This window comes from Schistocerca americana, chromosome 7, assembly GCF_021461395.2.
Source record: "Schistocerca americana isolate TAMUIC-IGC-003095 chromosome 7, iqSchAmer2.1, whole genome shotgun sequence".
Lineage (NCBI taxonomy): Eukaryota > Metazoa > Arthropoda > Insecta > Orthoptera > Acrididae > Schistocerca > Schistocerca americana.
In genome coordinates this window covers 110,767,445-110,793,586 of record NC_060125.1, presented here as the reverse complement: position 1 = coordinate 110,793,586, position 26,142 = coordinate 110,767,445, and the positions used below count along the sequence as shown (strand labels likewise).

Sequence of the window (26,142 nt, the reverse complement as noted above, 5' to 3'; positions counted from 1 at the left end):
ATTTTTTTATTAACACTCATTGTCAACGTCTCTGTTGGTGTGTACCAGTTAGGAGTCACATTTAAATCACATGTCCTCCCAAATTATCTTGTTTTGGGCAACTGTGTATTATTTAAGTGTCATTATCAATGTTTTGTTGATGTGTACCAGTTGGGTGTCACATTTAAATTATGTGACTTCCCAGTTTAGATTAGATTAGATCAGATGAGAGTCAGTTTTTGTTCGATAGACCCAAAAAATGAGGTGATTCTCATGTGTGTGGAACATTTCAGAAAGTATAACATAAAAACATAAAACATTTGAATATAACACATACTACTCTCCCACGCTGTCAGAATGAAACATTGTTATGTACTGCTAATAAATTTATCATACAAAAACGACCTTATCTTGACTGTTGTGACCAAGTGCTGTCAAAACTGAAATCTAACAGACATTTTTCCTCGAGATGGCTTAACATTATCTGTTAAGATACACTAGACTCTTGCTAATCTGGCCCTCAGTAGTCCGGACTCTCAGTAATTCAGTGCACATCCAAAAACATGCACAATGAAGTATAGTGTACAACAATGCTTAGTTGAACAATGCTTAGTTAAGCAATGCTTAGTTAAACAATGCTTAGCTTATACAATGCTTAGTTAAACAATGCTTTATATACTGTATTTGAAATTGTAGTGTTCTTTACAGTTTGGAAACATGTCTTCTAAAAGGAACCACATTAGACCAGACCTCAAGCAGAAACTTGAAATTTTAGACAAGTTAAATCAAGGTTCTTTGCAGAAAGCCATTGCTGCTGAGCAACTTTTGCTGGATGAGCAACTATTTATGAGATCAAACAGAAAGAAGATGATATTTGACAGTACTCAAGACAAATGGATAGTGAGTTGGAAAAATGGAAGGCTATGCGAAAGAATGAGAATGAAGAACTGGATGTAGCTGTTTACAGATGGTTCATACAACAATGCAGGAAAGGAATTCCATTCAGTGGACTGATTATAAAGGAAAAAGCAGCTGAATTTAACAAACAACTTGGTGGTAGTAACTTGTTTGCATTGAGGGAAGGTCGGCTATCAAACAGGAAAAAATGACATGGCATTCGGCAGCTGACAGTCACTGGGGAAAGTCACTCAGCTAACGATAAGGATGCTGATGAGATTGTAAGCAAGATATGAAAGATGATACAGGAAGAAGATTTAACTGCTGATGCCTTGTATAATGCCAATGAAACAGGACTCTTCTACAAGATGCTTCCTTCAAAAACATTAGCTGCCAAGAACAAGAAGGAAGCTCATGGTTACAAGCGACAGAAACATCGTGTAACATTAATGGCGTGTTGTACTGCTAATAGGAGTCATAAACTACTGCTTATGGTGACTGGAAAATCCCAACATCCACACTGTTTTCAATACACTAACATAAATGCTCTACCAGTGCAGTATTGTGCTCAGAAGAAAGCGTGGATGGACAGACAAATATTCTCTTCCTGGTTCCACAAAACCTTTATACCAACAGTGAGAAAAGAGCTAAATAAGAAAAATCTTCCACTGGAAGCTATCCTTCTAACTGACAATGCTCCCACTCAACCTCCAGATGTTTCTCTAAAGTCCGATGGTATACAAGCACTCTTTCTCCCACCGAACGTGACAGCCCTAATTCAGCCCATGGACCAGGGAATTTTGGAATCAATTAAATACCCTTATCGACATTCACTTCTCGTCTCATTGCTGAACAAAAGTGCAAACAACTCTATCGAGACTACGCTGAAGGCATGGAAAGCAATTAACATATGTGATGTTGTTTTCCAAGCAGCTGAAGCATGGGATAAAGTGGAGAGCACTACCATAATGAAGAACTGGAGAAAATAATGGTCATCCATTGGTGCCAAGTTGGATCCAGTAGTGAGTGACAACAATGAGCGAGTCAATTTGGTATTATTAATTACTTTGTACACTGATGTATTCCACAACCTTCCAGGAGGAGGAGAAATTGGTGATGAAGATGTTGCTACATGGCTAAATGTGATACGGACCAAACTTTAACAGATGAAGAAATAATCAAAAGTGTGCAAGAAAGTAATGATGAAAGTGATGAAGAAGAGGACACAGGAGGGGAGAGCATGAAGATTTCTCATGCTGCTGGCACTGAATTTGCTGAGGTCTTCCTAGAGTATTGCATTATACAGTAATCAGATACATCCAGTACCGATGTAATGCTTGTAAAGCAGTTGCATGATAAAGCATGCCACCATCACGTATCATCATTGTGACAGTTAAAAGTGGGGACATGTTTCACAGTGAATGATATGACTGTATAATTATGTACAGTATACAATCAAGGACAAAGTTTTCTTTGAAAATTAATTTATTTTTTGATTTAACAAAGTATATCCTCTATGTTTTAAAATTATATCCTTTGGTTTAATAAAGTACAGTACAGTACACTATATCTCCTATGTTTTCAAAGTAAATAAAAACCAAAATAAATGAATAAAGTAAACTTCAGACACTCAATAATCTGGCACTTCTGCTAATCCGGCACCCATACATGCCAGGAATGGGCAGATTAGCAAGAATCTAGTGTATTAATCAACTGAGTAGAAGGAGTTGCCTATCAAAAAGTCTTTCAGACTCTGTTTAAAGCATGCTTTACCTGAAATCAAGTTTGTAATGGTTGCTGGCAATTTATTGAAAATATGTGTTCCTGAATATTGGACCCAATTTTGTCTGTGTTTTGGGGGATTGCGTTTTTTATTGCATACAGATTTTTATTAAGTCTTTTACATTGCTAAGGTCTTTCCAACAGCCACAATCAGTGGTATGACTTGTTATCCTTTCTGTATTTTGGATGGATGCTATACACTTGTGTAACACATTACCCTAGCTTGGATATGGTTAGCAATTTTAGTGGCTGTCATTGTTATTCATTTTGCTGATAATTTTTTTTTTTTTGTGAATCTGCTTGCAGCCAAGGCTAGTTGGTGTGACTTCTTTGTTGTTTTAGGGAACTGTATACTCCAGGTTTCAAGCCGTGCTCTTAATGGTATAAATTTCTAAAATTAGTTTTTAATGAATTGAGCCAGTTCAAGTTATTTTTAAGACTATGGACATTGTGATTCTTTTAACAAGGTTTTTAAAATTGTAATTATAATATTGTTGTCAAGCAATAAAGTGTAGTCCATGAAAACAACAAAAGACAAAATGTGGAAGTCCACCTTCCATGTGCTTTCCTTAAAGCTATCTCAACCCTAATTGTGAGATATCATTATAGCTACTGTATTTTTCCTCTTGAGAGGTTGTTTTTCGTACTCTTATATATGACTGGATGTAACTCTTTGTCATGTGGAGAGTTTTGTAATAACATGGCTCCAAAACCTTCTTTACTTGCATCTGTGTGTACGGTAGTTTAATTTCACATTTTGGGTTGCAGATTTTTAAAACTTTATCCAACAAAAGAATATATTTGAGCATCATAAATGTTGGCATCTGCTCTTCTTCAAAGTACATTCTCAATTATTCGTCTGTAAATTGCTCAGAAGTTTGACAGTTGCAGAGCAAATACTGTTAGACCTAGGAAAGTTTGTATTGCTGCAATAGATTTCAGTTCTGGAAAGTTCTGAACTGCTATTGCCTTTTCAGACAAAGGTTGGATTTGCCCACACACTATAACAAACTTAAGGAACTGAACAGTTCTCATTAAGGACTAGCATTTTGCAAAATTAATTTCAAAGCCACATTTCGCTGTAGTTTTTAACACTAAACCAAGTCACTGGTGTGACTCAGCATCTCTCTTTGTTGGTATTATAATATTATTCATGAAAATAAATATTATATTTCCTCATTAATGCCTAAAAAAAAGAGTGTTTGTAAAACACAGAAAGACTGCAACTGAATCTGATAATCCAAATGGAAGTTTCCTAAGCTGAAAGTGCCCCGAGTGTGCCGTACATGAGGTAGATTTTCTTCTTTCCTCTTTAACATTAACTTAAAAAATGAAAAAAAAAGAAAAACATTATTGAAATCTAGTGTGGAAAATAAGCATGCATCTTGAGGCATCTTGTAGTTTATCTAAAATTTGATCTATAATCTATTAAGGACTATGGGTAATGATCTTTCTCTGTGATCTTGTTTAACATTCTATAATATATAGGCCTACAGACACAGTAGTCTCCATTTTTCTCTGTTTTCAACTACAACATGGCAAGTATTTCATATGAACTCTGTTTTATAATCCCTTCATCTACCCACTTCTGAACTTGGTTGTCAACATATTCTTTCTCTCTTGGAACAATCTTCTGCATCTACTATTTATCAATTGTTGTTCTATCACCATAATCTTCATCCTTACATCAGTGGATTTTGTCTTTGCTGGGGTGTAAGTAGTCACTAAATCTTTGATGTGTTCCTTTGTTTCTTCACTAACAGAGCTTTCAATACCTCATTCTGGTTTGTCTGCTACACACAAGACGAACTTCCCCTTCTGACTTCCTAATGGCAACTCTGCCCTTGTTTATTCAAACTTCAGTCTCATCCAGAAAATCATTCCCAACAACAATTTCTCTCTGGAAACCACACAAAAATCTCTGTTTCAATTTTCACATGATCAGTCTCAACTATGCCTTTAAAAGGATGTAGTGGAAAGATAAAGTTTTTCCCAAATCCTGTCACAATGACATCTATTTTTTTGCAGACTTTGAGTATCCATAGTCTCAGGAACATCCTGTCACAGTAAATTCATTGCCACAGTCAATTAGCATCTTCACCTCTTGGTTATTTATTTGTACATTTTGAAATTTATGGCTCTTAATATTCTTCTTAACAATGTTTGCATTAATTGTCACCTTTTGATTATTCTTCTCCTTCAAGCATTGAGATGTGATACGGCCAAACTCATTACAATTGAAGCATCCCTCCCTCTTGCTCTTGTGGTTGCAATCAGTTGAACTGTGACCACTGGCACCACAACTGAAACACTTTCTTTGGATTCCAAGCTGCACTTTCAGCATTTCTGTTACTTGATTCTTCAGCACCTTTCTTTACATTTTCAGTGCTGTAACATTTGTTATTTCTTTTTGGCAATTATTTCACAGCTCTTTCATAATACCTCAGTTTTTCCTTAATCTCTTTCACACTTCTGTGACAAGGTAGACGTTTTGTGCCTGAATTGTGCTCTATCCCATCAATCACATACTGAAATAGAGAGTCGCAGGTTCCGACCCATCAAAAATGCTGTTTCCTCAAAGTTCATGATCCGCTTTTTAACTGGATATCCATCACCACCATTAAAAAGATCACCCTAGAAGTCACAAAATGATGGAAACTTTCCATTCATCTTGTGAATATGGTGAGAATCGTGTTTCATTTTTATTGCCTATTTCTAAATCGTAATCATTTTCCATCTATTTTCGAGTAAACTCAATCTTTTATTTCTACCCATTTGGATTAGATCCCCTTCTTCATCATTTGCATCACCATCATCCTCTTCACATTCTATGATGTCATTAATTTTCACCGCAATTTTGTCAATGTTGGTAGTCATTTCATTTTTTGCTCTACTATCTATACACAATATAAGGCAGATTGCACCTAACTCCAATCCTGAGAAAGATTCTTCAGTGAATGCCTGCTTAGCTTCAAATTCACCAGCTGGTGACTGAAAAGTAAAACCAGAAAATTCTCTTAAACACTGTCAGTTTCTTCTGTCATCTGTAACCATTCTGAAAATTAACTAATGTATAGATTTGATGTTTTGAACCTGCACAGAGTTTTATTTTTATTTGCTTTTCTGATTTCACCTAATGTTGTTATTTCTGGATTTTTTTTGTTGGCTACTTCCCCTTTCATCACATTTAAAATTTCTCCTTCCATCACACTGCTACCACTAATCATCATTAACATGTGAATCCTTGTCTTAGATCCAAAATTGGCACAATTAAACATCGCTATGTTGACACAGACAAAATGGTGCTCAGAAAAGTTCATTGTGAACATCACAGTTTAGGCAGCAAAACTGCGTCATCACGTGTTCAGTTAGCTTCAGACAGAGCCCCAAAAATTTGCAGGAAAAATGGTTCTGATTTTCATGAAGAACTATTTATTACTCTCCTAGTTACAAATGTTACTACTGAACTATCAACAAGAGAACTTAACCAACAAACTCTTTTTTTCCCCCAAGAACATTGTTTCTCCATTTGCAACATGTCATCAGTCTCAATAGCAGAGAATCTCTTAAACCCCCATCCAAATCCTGTCACCCTGGCAATGAACCCATTTCCATCAATGAGAGAAAATTTGTTGATACCATCACCGTGGAATGTTTGTCTTTGTTGCTAGAGCCACAACCTCACCTCTGCTTGCACTGCTTCATCACTACTGAAGTGAAGTCCTCAAGGGTGTTCTTTAAGTTTTCAAAACATGTGAAAATTAGATGGGGCCAAGTCAAAACTGTATGGAGGATGATCAATGGATTGTTGCAGATGTCATAGGCTGTGTGTGTGGTCTGACACTTCCATGCTGAAGAAGAGGGAGCTCAATGTGTGAAATAACTCTTTGAATTCTAAACTCTATTGCAACACACACTTTCTCATGCAGCGACGTAGTTATGCTACACACTGACATGGTACATGCTACAATTCAGAGTCCTCTAGAAGCAGAGGGTTCAAAACACGTAGATATTAAGAATTAAGATGTAAAATGAAACTTCGTGGCAGATTAAAACTGTGTGCTGGACCAAGACTCGAACTCGGGACCTTTGCCTTTCGCAGGCAAATGCTCTACCAACTGAACTGCCCAAGCACGACTCACGCCCCATCCTCACAGCTTTACTTCTGCCAGTACCTCATCTCCTATAAGTGCCAAGTAGCAACCTACCCTGTTCATATTACTCTTATTCCATCCCGGATTATCCACAGGTTAATTTAGCTTAGGAGCTTTCAATAAGTAATGCAACACATTTTCCCCCAAAAGCAGGTTGGTTTTATTCAGGATTCAAATACACCATATTTTTCAACATACTCTTCATTCAGTGTGATGGCCACATTTCACCTTGCTGCCAGGGCCTGTATGCCTGCACTGTGTGAATCTATGGGTCGGCATTGGAGCCAAGATCTTGCTGCCTCATTAACCTCCTTGTCATCCACGTGCTGCTTCCCACAGACAGTATCCTTCATTGGGATAAACAGACAGAAGTCAGATGTGCAAGATCTGGGCTGTAGGATGGATCAGGGAAAACAGTTCAGTGAAGTTTTGTGAGCTCCTCTCAGGTACACAGACTTAAGTGAGGCTTTGAATTGTCATGGAGAAGGAGAAGTTTGCATTTTTGTGTTGATGAACACACTCAAGTGGTTTCTTCAAGTTCCTGAGCCTAGCAGAATACACTTCTGAGTTGATTGTTGCACTACAAGGAAAGACATCAAACAGAATAACCCCTTCAAAGTTCCACAAGACAGTTGTCATGACTTTATTGGCTCAGGGTGTGGTTTACACCTTTTTATTCAGAGAAGAGGTTGTATGGTGTCACTTCCCAGACTGCTGTTTTGTTTCCAGTTCAAAATAATGTACACATGTTTTGTTTCCTGCGATCATGTTAAACATAAAATTGTCACTATCAACTCATAATGTGCAAACAACTCCATACAGAAGGTTATTTGTCGCATTCTATGGCCTTGGGTTACACAGTGAGGAACCCATATTTGAGTACCCCAACTCGACGAGTGTGTCAGCATTACCAACAGATGTCCAGTTGTGCAGCCATGTGTTTGATTGTGATCTGTCAATCACCTGGAATTATTGGGTCTGCACATTACAGCACAGTTGGAGTCACAGCTGTGTGTAGCCAGCCGGCACACGTGACTTCGTTGTGATCATGACAGATACCTCGCCCAACGACTCACCGTGTTTTGTTCACTGGCAGGTCTCCGTAGACATTCTGCAAGCACTTGTTAATACCTGAGATGCTCTAGTTTTCTGCCAAAGACATTCGATGACAGCTCTGTCCTTGGAATGTACCTCAGTTACAGATGCTATTTTGGAGGCTACGTTAAGTGCCCCCACCTGTTGGAACTACACGAAACTACAGCAGCTGAAGTGGGGATATTCCATGATCTCCCACAACAAATTCCACATTTTTTCAACTGACCTTAGCCAAGAAAAAAATGTGTTGCATTACGTATTGAACACCTCTCATAAAATCCAACAGTCTTATTTTACATGCACCGATTTGCTGCTTCATAACTCCTATCTGTAACGAGTAGCCACCTACTGTAATTTATATTACTGTTATTCCACGCCAGATGTTTCACTATTTGATTTAGTTTTACCTGAAACATTTACACTTCCATTGCTGAGACTGTTGTGATGTAGCATATCTTTTGTGTTTAATAACTCACCTAGCCGAATAAATTATTTTTAAAAGATCAGCAATTTATAAATATATAAATGAATGAGATAGTTATGTGACAATTTGCACAACATGAGAAGCACACACCTGTGCCAGGGTGGCATTCTTCCCCTCACGGGTGACGTTGATGACTGGGAAGCCAGGTGTGGTGGTCCAGGTCTCCATATAGTCCGCCAGCTCAGGGTATCCCTCCTCCGCCACTGCAGCAAACAAGTCCTCCGGCAGTGCACTACTGTACATCCTGAGGACACACACAGCACCTCCACTTGAATTCTCTGTGTACAGTGTATGCATGCTTACTAGCAACTAAACACCACAATGACTTAAATTAATTGCAATGAATGCTTCAAAAGAGATAAATATTGGAGATCAGCCTCTTCATATTGTATTTGTAGACATAGGAAGAGATTTTTTATGTACTTATTTTATTTATTTGTTTAGCATTTGACAAAGTACACTGTATGAATCAAGATACATTTCCATTTTATTCACTGACAGGTACATAGTTTTTACTGTCTACTGTTGAACAAAAATATAATTTATTAAAAAACTATTCTTCAGCTATTTCATATTAAATTAGATTTTGTACAATTTTTCTTTTGATGCAATAATGGGGAGTGCAATTGTTTTGAACTGTAGTGCACATATATTCATTAACACTGTAATAACAGTTGTCCATTACAAAATTTTTGAAAATATTTTTATTGTTTATTTCTCTCAAGAATGAAGGGAGTTTTTGAAGGGCTTTTGCTCCAGCATATAATGGCTTTTTTTGTATTTTGTGGTGTTGTGTGTAGGCTCATGGAAGAGGTTCCATTTTCTTGTGTCATGGTTGTGTTGTGTGTTGTTAACTCTAGTATTGGCAGAATATTTGAATTTTGTCCAACAGAGGAGTTCATATAGGTATATACTGGGTAATTTTAGTATTTTGAGAACTTTAATTGCTGGTTTACCTGAATCTTTCCATTTAAGGTTGGCTATCATTCTTATAGCTCTTTTTTGTAATTTAAATACTTTATTAATATTTGTTTTTGAGGTGCCATAACTTAATGTCATATGAATTAATGCATAGTATATTGTTTTCATCAGGGCCGGCCTTAGCCATCCAGGCGCCCCGGGCGAGTCGTCCAGTTGGCGCCCTTTATTGTGTAAACAGCAAACCTGGCAGTGCTTTGCAACACGGTATTTGACTGTTTTCTAGAAATCGTCTTAAGTGGTTAATGGCGTCATCTTATGATCATAACATGGTTTTTTCCATCATAAATTTGAGTATTTTATTTTTTTAAATGGAAATGAAATCCAAATAATCTGAAAGCCCGCTAAGACGCTCCATGTGAGTCTTGTGTAGCCTGTGACGTCAGTCCAGCATGCTGCTGTCGCTGCCGTAACAGTCAGTATAGCAGTGATATATTGTTTGGGCATTCACGTTTTGGGAACTTGTCTAAAAATATTGCGTAGTACTGCACTGTACATCTACAACAACTCCAGAAAATTGTTTTTGCGTGTTCCAAACAAAGAAAAGATGCGTAAAATGTGGTTGAAACAGGCTCGTATATCCCAAATATTTCTTTTCTTTTCTGAAGCACCCCTGTACTAAAGCGAACAAAACAAAACAAAAATTATTCAAATTGGTCAAGCCATTTCTTTGTTTTGGTGAGACTAACACACAACAATTGATTTTTATATATAGGAGGTAATATGTATAATGAAAAAACACTAATTTTGAATTGGGTACAATATTTTTATTGAATTTAATATAACTGTAAGCCATAAACCTATATTTTCTGTCAGTCATCTGAACACAAAACATATTACGCCTAATGAAAAACAATTATAAACGACTAAAATTTTACTTTTCTCGCTTTTCTGTCGGCAAAGTCTCTGATCAGATTAGCAAAGTCCAGGTTTTCTGCAACTTCATTTTCAATGGACAGTGAGGCCAAACTGGTTAGTCTTGTTTGAGACATTGTAGACCGCAAGTACGTTTTTATCAACTTCAGTTTGAAAAAACTGCGTTCGCCGCTTGCGACAGTCACTGGTATTGTTAGCAAAATACGTAACATTATCCAGATGTTGGGATATAACTCTTGAAGATTATGCTTTTTTATGAAGTTTAAGGCTTCAATAGGCGTTGCCTGGCTGTCTTCGAGATAGTGTTGCAGGCCTAAAATTTCGTCGCACAGCAAATTTCCATCAATATCTGACTTCATGTTGACAGTTAACTTTTCTTGTAATTTAGAACAGCATTGTATTAGTTCTTCTTTATTTTGATTTTTTTAAATGTCAAACAAGAAACTCCACGTCGCAGAAAATACTTGCATCTGTTCAAATCTTTCTTTCATGGATACGTGCACGGTGTCCAACAGTTCATTGAAAAACTCTACTTTAAACTTCTTTTTTGGGTCAGTTATTTGATCATCAACAGCCTCTTCACCCGGCCTGCGTTTAATACGTCTTAATCGCATTTGTGGTTTAAATAATGGCTGCGTATCAAGATCCGAAGCCAGTTCAGTTGCTGTTACAATAGCTTGGTCGAAACCTGTTTGTCTATATGTTTCCAAATAAGAGCAACATTTGTCAAGGATTCCCATAAACTCGACAAAGTTGATTGTGGGTGACTGACTTGCTTTACTCACAACGTTAATTTGAAACAGAACATCATACCATGTCACGAGAGAAACAATGAAACTGAAGTCTTTTAATTGTCCTCCTAGTGTTGTCGCTTCGTGTGACACCGCAGCATCGCTTTGTTCAGTAGCACCGGCCAAGGAAGCCAAAGCGTCAAGTATTTCGCATAATTCATAACGAACCGCTTTGACGCTATCAATTCGAGCTTCCCAGCGTGTGTCACTTACATTTTTCAGGGTGTATATCTTCAAATGGTCGGTCAAAATTTTCCATCTATTTACCGATCCAGCAAATAGATTAAACATTTTTTGTAACATTCCGAACAGTGTCACGGATTTTACTGATGATTTTGCCGCATCACACAATACCAAATTATAACTATGGCATGCACATGGCACAAAAAAAGCTAGTGGATTTAACTTCTTAATTCTGTTCTGGACGCCTTTATTTTTCCCCTTCATGTTCGCGCCGTTATAGTAGCCCTGTCCTCTGCAGTCATTAATGTTAAGGTCAAGATCACTCAATGTTTTTAAAATGCTTTCTGTGAGGCCTTCACCGGTTGTATCATCTATTTGCAGAAATGAGATGAAATGTTCTTTTACACTTACGCCATCCTCTGTTATGTCGGCGCATCTTAAAGTTATCGAAAGTTGTTCTTTGTGGCTTATATCTGGAGTACAGTTAGCTATGATTGCATTATACTTTGAACCCTTTATGCGGGATACGATTGTAGACATAACGTGTGATGCCATGAGTTCTATTAATTCATTTTGTATATTTTTGCCGCAATAATGGTCAGCCAAGTCACCATTCAATGCCAGTCTGACGTGCTCTTCCATGATTGGATCAAACTTTGCCAATAACTGTACAAGACCTAAGAATTTTCCATTATTTGGGGTAAATAATTTATCTGATAACCCCCTGAATGCCATATTATTTTCAGCCAAATACAAAGTAATGTGCATCAATCTTTGAAGCACATTGCTCCATCGTAAACTTTCTTTAGAAATTAGCTTTTGTTCTTCCTTGTCAATAGTTAATCCAGCTTTAAACCTGATTTCAGCTTCAGTCCATTGAGTAAATGCTTTTTTGTGGTTAGGACTATTTTCATGCAGTTTCAGAGCTTCACTTAAATGTTTCCAATTTCTGAATCCCACAGTGGGTAGTCAAATTAGTAGTTGACTTTAAATCAAACAGTCGACAACAAAAGCAAAAGACACTGTCGTTTGATACAGAATAAACTAGCCACCGTCGTCTGATAGTTTCTTCGTTTGATAGTTTTCTTGTGTAATGAGTTGAAGAGAAATGACGCCCATTTTCACCTTTTGGAAAGTTATTTAGACATACTTGTGAGGGTCCACATATTATAATGCGATCTATATCTCTAGCATTAAGTACTTTTGGCCACGTACCTACATCAGAAACATTGTATTCTTTTATTGCAAGAACGTTGATACTTTCATCGACCACAGATGTCATGTGTTGATTTTGACTTGGAGAAATATCAGAGGATTCATGCAAAGATGTACTGCGCTGGTCAATTTGATCACCTTCAATAGGTGATTGTATATTTTTTGTGTATAATTGTTCACAGTCTGAAGAAATATTTGCTGATACATGGACTTTTGATTTAATATCTGAAGTATTTGCCTTAGAATTTCCTTTAAGGTACTTATAAATATTCATGTGCTTTTTAGTTTCTTCAATAACTTTTTCTTTTTTAGCTTTTCTTTTCCGATTTTCTGAACCAGAAAGCTTTTTTTTAATCATTTCCTTCTCTTCTGGCATGATTTAATAATTTGACAAATTATTGCCTGGACATTGCTCTATTTCGCGACCACAATATTTGATCTATAATAAATAAAGAAATTCACCTATCAGTAGACGTAACTAGAAAAAAACCTGAACTGAAAGATAAAAATGTTTTTCGCACGTACCAGAAAATTAAAATGTTGACACAGTCACGACACTCGTTTCACTCACAATTATTCAGCCACGAAAACATGACCGCTGCCTCCGACTCTTACTGACAATTACTGACATGTGGGTGCAAATCGTAGCGCTGCCAACATATGCAGTCTAACAAACATTGTGTGGCGCTGTATTATTTCAGTAAGTTAGGGGAGAATTCTCTATGAATGCAGTGCACGCATTGCATGATCTATTAATTAATGTACATGAGTCATTAAGTCACAAATATTCGATATAAATACATTTGTATTAATTAAATCATAATGTAATGTATATTTCACAGTCTGTGTTTTCTTTTATTTGGAGCGACCGGTAGTTTCTGTTGTAAACGAGAGATGGTGCAGCTGGATGGGCTCTTCCTTGTTGCAATTCTTGAAACAAATAAGAGAGGCGCTTTGGTAGAGCCCGTGCTAGCCCGCGTCAAACATGGATGGTTGCAGACAATACGAAGATTGCATTCAGCATGATTTCTCTTCTGCTACCCCGAATTCATCGCGCATTTGTGAGATTAGCGACGTATGTTGAATGAGACTGAATAATATTTTAGTTTCGCGAAATGGGTGATTGTAAATTGTATTTTTTTTTTTTTTACATGCGTTTAGTACGTGGCGCCCCTTGGGCCCCGGCGCCCTGGGCGACCGCCCGAGTCGCCCCACCCTAGAGCCGGCGCTGGTTTTCATAATGCCTGTATCTTTTAGGTAGCTGAGATGGTGCAGCACATATAGGTTTGTACAGAGTTTCCTCCTTATATATTCTACATGCTTATCTCAGTTTACATTTTCATCGACAATTATCCCAAGGAATTTTGTATATTTGGTGTTCCCTGCTACGCACTTATCTATGCATACGTTGATATCTTCACTGTGAAAGTTTCGAAGTTTGATGTTTACACAAAGTGTTTTAGCAATATTGTTGTGCATGTTTAATTCAGTAAATCTTTAGAGGGCATTATTTACTTCTACATTGGCTTTTATTTCTAACTTTTCTGTGTCTTTATCCTTGAACAGAAGAGTTGTGTCATCTGCATAGGTAACTGTACTGCCATACCTAATCATATTTGAGATGTGATTTGTCTATAGAATGAAGAGTACTAGGCCAAGAATGGAGCCTTGTGGCACAGAGAAGTATAAAATTCTTGCTTTAGATCTTATTTTTTCACCAATAGTTTTTGTAATTTCAATATATGGGCTCCTCTTTGTCAGGTATGAGAGAATCCAGTCTCCTGTATTTCCTCTTATGCCATATACTCTTTATTTCTACTAAAGTTTTGTGGTCTACACAGTCAAATGCCTATGTTAGATCCATAAATACTCCTAGACATTTATTTTTAGAGTCCAAGTTTGTTATGACATTTTTGATGTGATCTATTACTGCCTCTATAGTGCATTTATCTTTCTGGAAGCCAAACTGATTCTTGTTGATTGTTTCGTATTACGTCAGAAAAGCAACGAGTCTCTGTGCATAAGCTCATTCGAATATTTTTGGTATGACTGGTAAAAGAGCCATAGGCCTGTAATTTTCTGGATAGTATTCATTCCCCTTTTTATGTATTGGTTTTATCAGTGCTGTCTTTAAGCACTTTGGAAAAGTTCCTTCCAGGAATGATGCATTGATTAGTTGTGTAAGAGGTTTCTTGTGTTCCTGCATACAGTGTTTAAATTCTATACTTGATATTCCGTCAATTCCACACGACTTTGTTTGTTTCAGGTTTTTACTGTCTTTAGTGTTTCTTCTTCTGTCACTGGGAAAAGTGCCATTGTTTTCCCCTGGGGATTAATAAATGTTTTCCATGTGTTATTGTGTTTTTTGTTATTTGTTTTTTTTTTTCCTTTAGTTTTTGGCCTACTGTGGTAAAATAGTCGTTGAAGAGATTTATGATTTTATTCTGTTCAGTTATAGTTATTTTGCTGATCCTGAACTGTATTTTGCTGTGTTCCTGCGAGTTGGAGGGTTTGTGATTTGTATTTATAATAGACCAACAAGCCTTGCTTTTATTATCAGCAGATAAACATAATGCAGTACGATGGGGTGACAAAAGTCATGAAATACCTCTCAACATTGTGTCAAATCTCCTTTTGACTGAAATAGTGGAGGAGCTCGATGTGACATGGACTTGACAAGTCCTTGGAAGTCTCCTGTAGAAATACTGACCTGTGCTGACTCTATAACAGTCCATAATTGTGAAAGTGTCGCCAGAGCAGGATTTTTGTGCATGAATTGACTTCCTGATTATGTCCCATAATTGTTTGATGGAATTCGTATCAGGTGGCCATATCATTTGCTTGAATTGTCTAGAATTTTCTTCAAACCAGTTGAAAGCAATTGTGGCCCAGTGACAGGAAGGATTGTCATCCATAAAACCTCCATTGTTTGGGAATGTGAAGTTTATGAATGGTTGAAACTGGTCTCCAACTAGCTCAGTTGGACGAGAGGACCCAGTCCATTCTATATAAACATAGCCCACACCATTACAGAGCTGCCACCACTACCTTGCACGGTGTCTTGCTGACAACCTGGGTCCCTGGCTTTGTGGGTTCTGTGCCACACTCAAACCCTATTATCAGCTCTTATCAACAGGAATCAGGACTCATCTGACCAAGCCACAGTTTTCCATTCATCTAGAGTCCAACCGATACAATCATGAGCCCAAGAGAGGCACTGCAGGCGATGTTGTGCTGTTAGTAGAGGCACTCACATTGATTATATCTTGCCCCAGACCGTTAATACCTAATTTTGCTGCACTGTCCTAATGAATACATTGGTTGTAGGTCCCATGTTTATTTCTGCAATTATTTCATTTATTGTTGTTTGTCTGTCATCAAAGACAACTCTATGCAAATGTAGCTGTGCTTAATCGCTAAGTGAAAGCCATCCACATATGTATAGTCTATTGTGAGATGTAATGCCTGGGATATGGCATTCTCGGCAGACTCTTGACATTGTGGATCTCAGAATATTGAAGTTCCAAACAGTTTCCAAATTGGAATGTCCTATAAGTCTAGCTCCAACTACCATTCTGCACTCAAAGTCTTAATTCCCATCATGCGGCCTAACCATGTTAGAAACCTTTTCACATGAATCACCTGAGTACATATGACAGGTACATCAACCCACTGCACTGATAAGCTGCATCTCTGATGAAATTCATATGTTACTTTAAATCCATCTGAGGGAAAGTTTTCTATTTCTGTTCTAGCTGTAGAGATTTCATATACTAGCTCTGAATTGCTTTAATTATGACACAATCCATTTAGATCCATAGGGATGTATGCTGAGGTCACAGAAGTCATGGGACAGTGATATGTACATGTGCAGATGTCGGTAGTATCACATTCAACCCACTGGCATATAGACATGTTGCCTGCGCGAGATAACTTTTTCAATTAGAGTGGATTTGCCAATATTTGTGTCTCCATATAGGTACAATTGCTTCTTACGTACCATTTGGGACCGAAAGGCCTCATTATACCACCGGACCACGCGGCCCGCCCAGCCATTATACGTGAGATGGCACTCGGTTAAGCAACGTGAAACACACTTCTTGCTCTGAAAAGATTCAAAATACTTCTCTATATAATGAACACGAGACCAATTATTAACAAGAAACGAGTCGGTGTAGTCAATATATTCCGTACGTTCAGCCCAACTACGTAATCTGACATTAAACGATAATGCCGACTCATTACAATTAGATATGGGTTGTGCATCTGATTTTGTAATGTAAATCAAGGCATTCCTTCGACTTCTACATTTTTGTACATCAAAAACACCGTTAATAGATCCAAACATAAATTCCAACCCTGTCCGTACTTCAGACAATAGTTTACACTTTACAACATATATGTAGGGTAAGCATTGAAAAATTATAAGAAAATGTGTAAGAACACAGGTATCCCAATAAATCATAGTACATTTGCTGATGACCAGCTAATTTCAGCACAAAGCAAAGAAGACATTGAATATATGACAAGGAAATAAATATAGGAGTTTAAAAATAGGGTTCTAAGGTAATTTCCATAAAACAAAACAAAGTGATAGGACACTGGAGGAAGGAACAGAATCAATTGCAACAGAAGTGTACAAATAAGTAGGAGTAAACACCACACAACGTGGTAAACAAGATAAGCAAAACTAATTCAAAAATAGATGCTTGAAAGATCAATATTTGTACATTAAATGATATATTATGGAAATAGAATATTAGAAAGGAAACAAAAGAAAAAATCTTCAAACACTTACTGTAAACAACAAATTTAAACGTTTTTCTGCTTCTGGTTTGTGACTGGATGGATTTACCTAATTTTGTGGTGCTGAATTCACTGGTTAAAATCAGATTTTTTCTATCATGTCACATTTCCTTGATACAAAGCACAATTGAAAACTGAATTGGTGAACATTAGCACAATTAAAAGAAAATAGAAATACATTTCAACACTTTAGAACTCAGTACTGTTTAACAAATAGCTTATATATATGAACATGATGCCAATAGAATTTCTAAATTATATCACAACATATTTTAAACTTTAATCTGCTTTGGTATTTGAAAAGTCCATGATGCTCTCCTTTTGTTTGTTGTCCATCCATCACACCTCCCATTTAGTGACAATTTGTGTATCTTCTAGTACCCATGTACCAAAAAACACAAAAATCAAATAAATTGACATCCAAACAAAAGAATGGTAAACATAGAAATACGGAAAATAAACAATAAAATCCCCCAACAACTCAAAAATCTTACATACTAGATTCGAATTCTGCAAACCAAAGTGCATATTAATTGATATATCACACCCCAGACGCAAAATGGATTTGCCAGTTTCTTTATTCAGTGTGAAAATTCCAACAGTGGACTGACAAACAGTTGGTATAAGTTATTCTTCCAATTTGACACCACTGAAGATCCAAGATCAAATTGAGCAATGATGTTTTCCAGCATTTGCACTACCAACTGGTTGCTCTTTGATATCGCTTCACATTCACTCACAACAATGGGGAGAACAGAATATCAACTTGTTAATTGACACCTTGCCAGGATTCATGTATGGCAACAGACTGAATTTCAATTTAATGGTAGTTGCCATTGATTGTTGCCATTATTAATTTTGGAGTAATAAATACTGTGCAATTCCTATAAAAGAAAAAGAAAGACTGTGACCTGAATGAATTGCAGATCCAGATTACTGAGCCCAGGTAAATGTGGTTCCACTATACTTTTGGCATCTGCAATTGCATTTTTATTTATTCATCCGTTAACTGTAATGTGTAGATCCTGCCAAGAAGTAGGACTTTCAAAAATATGGATCAAGTCATGGCATGCAAAAAAAAAGCAAGGAAAAATAATCCGTGTACTGTATTAATGTCAAACTTGAACTATACTGCTTAATGCATATCTCTCTTATGCCATGTATGCATATATTTAATAAAATATCTTCTGACAGTGGTATTGGCAGATCACTAAACAGTGAGTGCCAGAAAAAACAGATGGCTAAGTTTCAAACTGTATGGCACACATTGTTTCTCATAGCTGCAAATTCTGGGTACCTACAACATACACAGCCCAATCGCGTTAATGTGACCACTGCCTACATTCAACGTCAATGTGCCATAACCACTCACGGAAAACACATGGCAGTTGCCAGCAGTAGAAGTGGAGAGTGTATAAAGCGTGTCATAGGGACACAGGAAAAAGTACAGTCATTGTTGTAATATGAAAATGGAGCGATTTATCTGATGTCCAAAGGGACATAATCATTGGATTTTGGGCCAAGGGTGGAAGCATTTCCGAAATAGCTAAGTTTGTTAACTGTTCATGAGCCTCCATGACTAAATTATACCATGTGTGGCAATATGGCACTATGTATAATGAGTGCCGAGGAAACTGTGGTGCACCACTGTGGTGACAATGATGAACAATGGCTGCAGAGGTGTATACTGGTGAATAGACAAGCAGCTGCTGAGCAAGTGAATGGCCAGATGAATCTAGGTGCTACCAACAGTTTTCTCTCAACAACTGTTTAGCAAATGTTGCTATATATGGACCTATGCAGCAGGTGCCTCGTTCATGCATCCATGCTGACTGCAGTTCATTAGCGATGAAGACTGGAATTTGCATACCTATACCACACCTGCACTTCCACTGAATGCCAAGAGATGGTCTGTTCAGATGAGTCACATTTTATGCTCCATCAGACAGATGGCCATTGGCATGTATGGCACGAAACTTCTCAAAGCAAAGGGGCCCGGTCAGGAGGAGGGAACATTATGGTCCGGGGAACGTTTTTGTGGCATTCCCTAGCTGATCTCATCATTCTCGAAGGCACAATTTTTTTTTTTTTCTTTTTTTTTTTTTAATGATGGCATCTACCAGCAGGATAACACATGTCACACGGTTCGCAGCAGAATAGTACCAGAATGTGCTTACCCTACTCCCATGGTCACCAAAATTCCTAGATTTAGACCCAACTGAGAATCTGTGGGATTACCACAATTCATCTGGGTATGTCATTGATTCTCAACTGAAAAACCTAGCGCAGCTTGCTGTGGCGCTGGATTTGGCTCGGCACCAAATCTCTGTCAGTACTGTCCAGAACCTTCTTGACACTCTTCCAGCACATCACACAGTGGTCATGACTGATAAAGGTGGTCATTCTGGCTTCTGACACATGGACACATTTATGTGATAGGTGTGGGCATTTAGCCATTCCCAAATTTGTAATAGAGACACTATGTTCATTGCAGAACCCTTGTGATTGTGACTTTAGAAATTGCTGTATAACACAGGTTTGTTTGAGTGTTCAATAGTTCATGCAAAATTATATTGTTTCCTTACCACAAAAATGGTTTCAGCACTGTCCTGAAGTCAAGGCAGATGCAAGCCTCAGATTCAAGTTGCTGAGGTACAGATCCCAACTTCTCCCTCTGTTCCTTCCACGCACAGCCCTTCCTGAGCTACAGAGAGGGACAGTTCTGACATCTCAGCTCACTCTGGCACCATTCCTAGGGTCAAATAAACACAGCTGCACCACAGTGCTCAAGTGAGATGGGGCAATGGTAGCTCACTAGATGGTAGGTTTGAATCTGTGTATGACCGTCTAGATTTGAGATTTCTGTTATTTCCTTAAATTGTCTAAAGTGAATGCTGGGATGGTTCCTGTGCCAGGGTGCTCTGTTCTTTCACAGTTAAAGCTTATGTTTTTCTCTACAACTTTTTCATCAATGAAATGTCAAGCTCAATCTCCGAAATCGTTCTGCAACACCATTCAACTTCCACTCCTAATCCTCACAGTGTCACTGCCCTCCCAATTCAGCAAAACATTACCATTGCAGTATTTTACAATTTGTCTAGAAGAGAGGGAGAAGTGTGGAATTTCAATGTCAAGATGATGTTGCCTTCTCAAATTATACATGGTGCAACACAGCGCTGCGCGCAGTTATATAGTTATGAACTATGCGCTCTAGTAGGCACAGCTGTGTAGCAACATCACAAACTGGGGTCATGAGAGCCTTCTCAGATCAGTCCTAGGCTCTTTGTCATAGTTTCCACTGATAAGCTTGAGGTTTATTTTGAGACATTCAAAAGCTGGCCATGGGTTACATTTTACCCATATCAACCAAAAATTAAACTCTGCCAGTCAACATTAAAGAAATTTCATGAGTGTGAGTAGATCTCACATGCTGAGGGGTCCACAAAAATTTAATTATCTATATAGACAATTCATCAACCTCGAGAATTGAAAATATTGACAGATTTTGCCTACTATCAATACCACTACTGCTGAGATACTGGTCTTAGGAATTTTGAGACTGTACCAAAATCTCTGCAGTAGTTAGATATAAAAGATTTAATGAAATATTTTTTATTTAATTACTAAAACATGACTACAACTTACATTTTGCATTTGCATGTGGTAATGTTTTCCTAAATTATGCTTTTGACAGATGATGAACACAAAGTAAGTTCTAATCCAGAAAAAATATTTTGATGTGCTCATATATTAACAGCTGTTGAATTTTTTTTCCATTATTTGAGGTGTGAAACCTCATTTCTTGCCAATGTCATGATTCTAGGTCAATGAAAAGTATCCTAAAGGTTTTAATTAGTGACTTTCTGAGCACAAAAATATGTGATCCAAATGACCATATCTTTTGATTGCACTGATTTAGAAGCTTGAATGCTTTGCACCATAAAGCGACCATAGACATTAAATAAATGAAATAAATTTCAATTTGATAAGTGTATCCATTCCAGAGAAACAAATGGGTCTTAACAGATGGACAAACAAATGGATAAAAACACACACCCACACACACAAGTAATATATTTTTTATTGGGAAGTACCCCATAGGTTTACATGGATGAGCTTTTGAGTAGAGTCACATAAATAGCCAAATCTTTTGATTTCATTTACTTAAAATCTTAAGTTTTTTACACCACTAATGGATTACAGACATTACTATATGACATACATTTCAAATTGATACGTCAGCCCATTCCTGAGAAAAAGGTGTCTGTTAAGTTGGACAGACAGACAAACAATGAAGCAATATTGTAAGGTTTCTGTTTTTACTGACTGAGGTACAGAATCCTAAAAGCAGTTGCCCCGAGACAATCCAATACATCCATTTACATAATTGGACATAAAGTGTTGTAAGGAGCTGTGTCGTGGATGACATCATAGATGCTGTTTCTCCACTTTGAGGAACATTAATCAGTGCCACTTTTTATGGTTATTTTGGTGATATCCCACAAGATTTTGTCACTCATTTCTAATGCTAAGGTCTAAGGTCCCTTGGTGATGTAAAACATTTAAGCTTTTAAGTAAATGCAGTCAAAAAATATGGCCATTTTTAATACTCACAGACTCACTCATGAAAACTTATATGGTACTTCCCAGTGACCTAGAACTGTGAAAATTGTTTCACAACAAACATAAAGGAAAAAAAAAAATCTGAAAAATGCTAATTTGTAATTATATCACATGACTAAAATATTTTTTGCCATCTGTTTTTATTCAGTTGCCGATATTCAATGTCAACCTAACATTATTGTTACCATATAGAATGAAAATATGTTTAATGAATATTTTCTGCCTTGACTTTACAATTTGTTGGACTTAATCATATGAAGATGTCATTTAAAATCATTAAATCAGAGAGGCAGTATCCACATTAATTATGACTGGTACAAAAAGATGTACTTTACATATGCTAATGAAATATGCTTAAAAAGGTGAAATGGGGTTAAGCAACCAGTCTCAAATCTAATCTTTATTTATTTATTTATTTATTTATTTACTGCAGATCTATACTTCAGATATTTAATAGCTATCTTCAGTGCATTTAAATTGGGAATGGAGTTGTCTAGACTCGTCATTCTTTTGACTGCATATGGTGTTATATGACTTTACAATGTACATTGTCTTGTCGTTTCTTGGAATTTATTACAGACGCTGCACACAACAGACTCAATGGAATCAAACTTTTTTAAAATATTCGTATGTTTTAGGTATCAAAATAATGTAGTTTTCAAAATGTATATTGAGTAGAGAACTGCCAGTCGTGAGATACAGTGCAAATAGTATAGATCCTCTCAAATTGTGTTCTTTGGGTATGACACACTCTAACATTCACAGAATGATTTTAGAATCTTGCCCCTACCTGCATAAGTTTCTGCAGATGGTCATATAGAACAAACTGAGCATTCAAATAACTGTCTTAAGCTACTTTTCTCTTTCATTCTCACCCCCCCCCCCCTTTCCCCTCTCTTTCCATATCTGTCCCATGAGTTGTCAAGCATACATGATTTCAGTTTGTTTCTAAAATTCATTTTATCATCTTCTGGAGCACATGTGTAAGTTTATTGATATCCTTCTTATGACATACCAATAGCAAATGAAACAGAGAAGGGGCAAAAAGACAGAAGTGTCCACTGAAAAAACAATGCCGTTGGTTGAGTACATCATAGCTTTCTGTGACACACAGAGGCTGTTAGGCAATTAAGATTTATATGTATACGGTGAAGCAAAATTCGCACACTTGGGATTTGCAGTGCGGCTCCCCACATGCCAGCGATAAAAAAATGTCTGTCACAAAACTGAGTCCGGCGAGTACATCTGGCAGAAAAGGACGTTAAAGAGTGGCAATCTGACAACACTGTAACCACATGGGTGGTAACAATCTCTGTCAGTACATATATGTCGTGCTGTACAGTTGGTGCAGTGGATAGAGTTTTGGGTTAGCATGCAGGAGATTGATGTTTCGTTCCTGGGTTGAGGTATATATTTTTTATTTGGTAAATTTAGTCCAGGTGGTACAGTATCTGGCATTTTTATCATCAACAGCGATTGCAACAAGTCTTCTAGAAAACATTTGCACTTAAATAAACAATCGTAGAAATGGAGGATTGGTCAGCTTTGTAAGAAGCCCTCTCCACTTTGTGGATGTGAATTTATTTGCACGACTTCATCTACCAGGTGCAAAACCTCTTTTATTTGTACCCTCCTCCAATGGTCCCATGGATTAGTACCAACTATTATTCTCACCTCGTTCAGTCCATTACATTTCGTTAGGGCCTTATGTTACCAGTAGGACTAGTGACACACTTTGTGAATAATGTCAAAATTTGGTTACTATTTGTATGTGTTTTCACCATGCTCCCACTAATTATGCCTTTCAACACTGAGTCTGGTAACCACAAGTTGTATAGTATGTGTCTCGATGCATTATTATTATTATTTCTTTCCTTTCTCAGACATTATGTCTGATTAAAAATGGAAAGTGACGTGGCAAATTTATAGCAAATGTGTGATTTTGTGTTGGTATGTTCCAGTAATATTGTATCCATAATTTGTATTATTTAGCATGTTGGATAGTGGGTTCAGAGCAAGGCAGAACCAGAAAGGCCTTAATGAGTCTCCTTGGTATATTCCACGCTTAATCTGTATTGGCTGTGATGTGATATTATTTGAATTTGCTTTGATATTAAGTGTGGTTTTCCAATTTTTCATTACTATGTTTAGGAACTGTATCAGTTTAGGATCTACTTTGTATATTTCCAATATTTGTAGTAACCATGAGTGGGGTACACTATCAAAAGCTTTTCGGTAATCAATGTATGCATAGTGTAGCGACCTTTGTTTAGTTTGAGCTTTATATGTCACATCTGCATCTATTATCAGTTGCTCTTTACAGCCTCGTGTTCCTTTGCAACAGCCTTTTTGTTCTTCATTAATAATTTTGTTCTGTGTTGTATGTGTTATTAATTTCTGTGTAATGACTGAAGTTAATATTTTGTATATTGTTGGTAGGCATGTTATGGGGCGATATTTTGCTGGGTTTGCTGTGTCTGCTTGATCTTTAGGTTTCAGATAAGTTATTCCATGGGTAAGTGTATGAGGGAATGTGTATGGGTCTGCAATGTAACTGTTAAATAATTTATGATATGAATATAATAGAGGGAAACACTCCACGTGGGAAAAATATATCTAAAAACAAAGATGATGTAACTTACCAAACGAAAGTGCTGGCATGTTGATAGACACACAAACAAACACAAACATACACACAAAATTCAAGCTTTCGCAATCAATGGTTCCTTCATCAGGAAAGAGGGAAGGAGAGGGAAAGACGAAAGGATGTGGGTTTTAAGGGAGAGGGTAAGGAGTCATTCCAATCCCGGGAGGGGAAAGACTTACCTTAGGGGGAAAAAAGGGACAGGTATAGACTCGCACACACACACATATCCATCCACATGTACACAGACACAAATGTCTGCTTGTGTCTGTGTACGTGCAGATGGATATGTGTGTGTGTGCTCGAGTGTATACCTGTCCTTTTTTCCCCCTCAGGTAAGTCTTTAGACTCCCAGGATTCGAATGACTCCTTACCCTCTCCCTTAAAACCCACATCCTTTCGTCTTTTCCTCTCCTTCTCTCTTTCCTGATGAAGCAACCATTGCTTGTGAAAGCTTGAATTTTGTGTGTATGTTTGTGTGTCTATCAACATGACAGCGCTTTCATTTGGTAAGTTACATCATCTTTGTTTTTAGATATATATTAAATAATTTAGTTAGATGTGAATGTGTTGAGGTGAACTTCTTTAGCCAGAAATTTGCTATTTAATATTTTCCAGGGGCTTTCCAATTATGCGTAGAATTAAATGCTTGGGTGTCTTCATGTTGCAAAATTATCACTTCAGGCATTTGTGTGTGTCTGTTTCTGCTTGTATCCACCGTGCATGCCTGTTATGTTGTACCAGGTTTGACCATATGTTGATCCAGAAGTGTTCCATGTCTGTTATGTTTGGTGGATTGTCTATTTTAATGTGTGTGTTATCTATTGTCTGGTAAAATTTCTTTTGGTTTGTGTTGAATGTTTGGTTTTGTTTCCTCCTATTTTCACCTTTTTTGTATCTTCTAAGTCGTTTGGCCAATGCTTGTAATTTCTGCTTCTTTTCATCTAATTGCTCTATCACTTCTTGTTGTGAGATTTTACCTAACCTTTTTCATGTTTTGTCTGATATTTCATTTCTTATAAATTGTGTTAGCTGTCCGATGTCTTTTCTCAGTTTTTCTATTCTGATCTGTAGCCTGTGTTGCCATGCTGGATTTGTGGGTTTCTTCTGTGTGTTGGTTGGTTGTGATCTCTTCCTAGTGTGTATATTTAGTGTAGTGAGTGCTCCTATATAAACCAGTAGTTGAAAATCTTCCATAGTTGTATTTTCATTTATTTTGTTGTGTATGATTGTGTTGATAGTTGTTATTGTTGTTTCGACTTGTGGGTTATTTGGTGGTCTATACAAGAATGGTCTAATGTCTGTATTTGTGTCTTTGTAATCTATATATGTCAGCTGAAATTTTTCTTCTATATCTAACATGTGTGTCACTTCATGTTCTATTTGTGCTTGTTCTGGTGGCTGTCTTAATATTTCGTTTTCCTCTGATTGTTTGATTGATGCGTGTTGTTCTTTGTTTGTTTGCTCTGGGATGTTTGAGTCCATTACTGTATTTTCTTCTTCTTCTGATTGCACATTATTTTGTTCCAGTATTCATTGTACTTGTTGTTTGATGTTTTCTAATTCTGACTGGGGTATCTTGTTATTTTTTATTATTACACAAATCTGATCAGCTAGTCGTTGTTCTGTTAAACA

General features: G+C 37.1%; 1 protein-coding gene across 1 annotated transcript in view; it reads right to left on the bottom strand.

Moving 5' to 3' along the window:
- LOC124622750 (aminopeptidase N-like) overlaps nt 1–26,142 on the bottom strand; it is a 270,737-nt gene that overhangs the window by 132,219 nt on the left and 112,376 nt on the right. Inside the window, exon 5 of the mRNA XM_047148538.1 lies at nt 8,482–8,635. Coding sequence (XP_047004494.1) covers nt 8,482–8,635 — 154 coding nt within the window. The remainder of the gene's footprint in view (nt 1–8,481; nt 8,636–26,142) is intronic.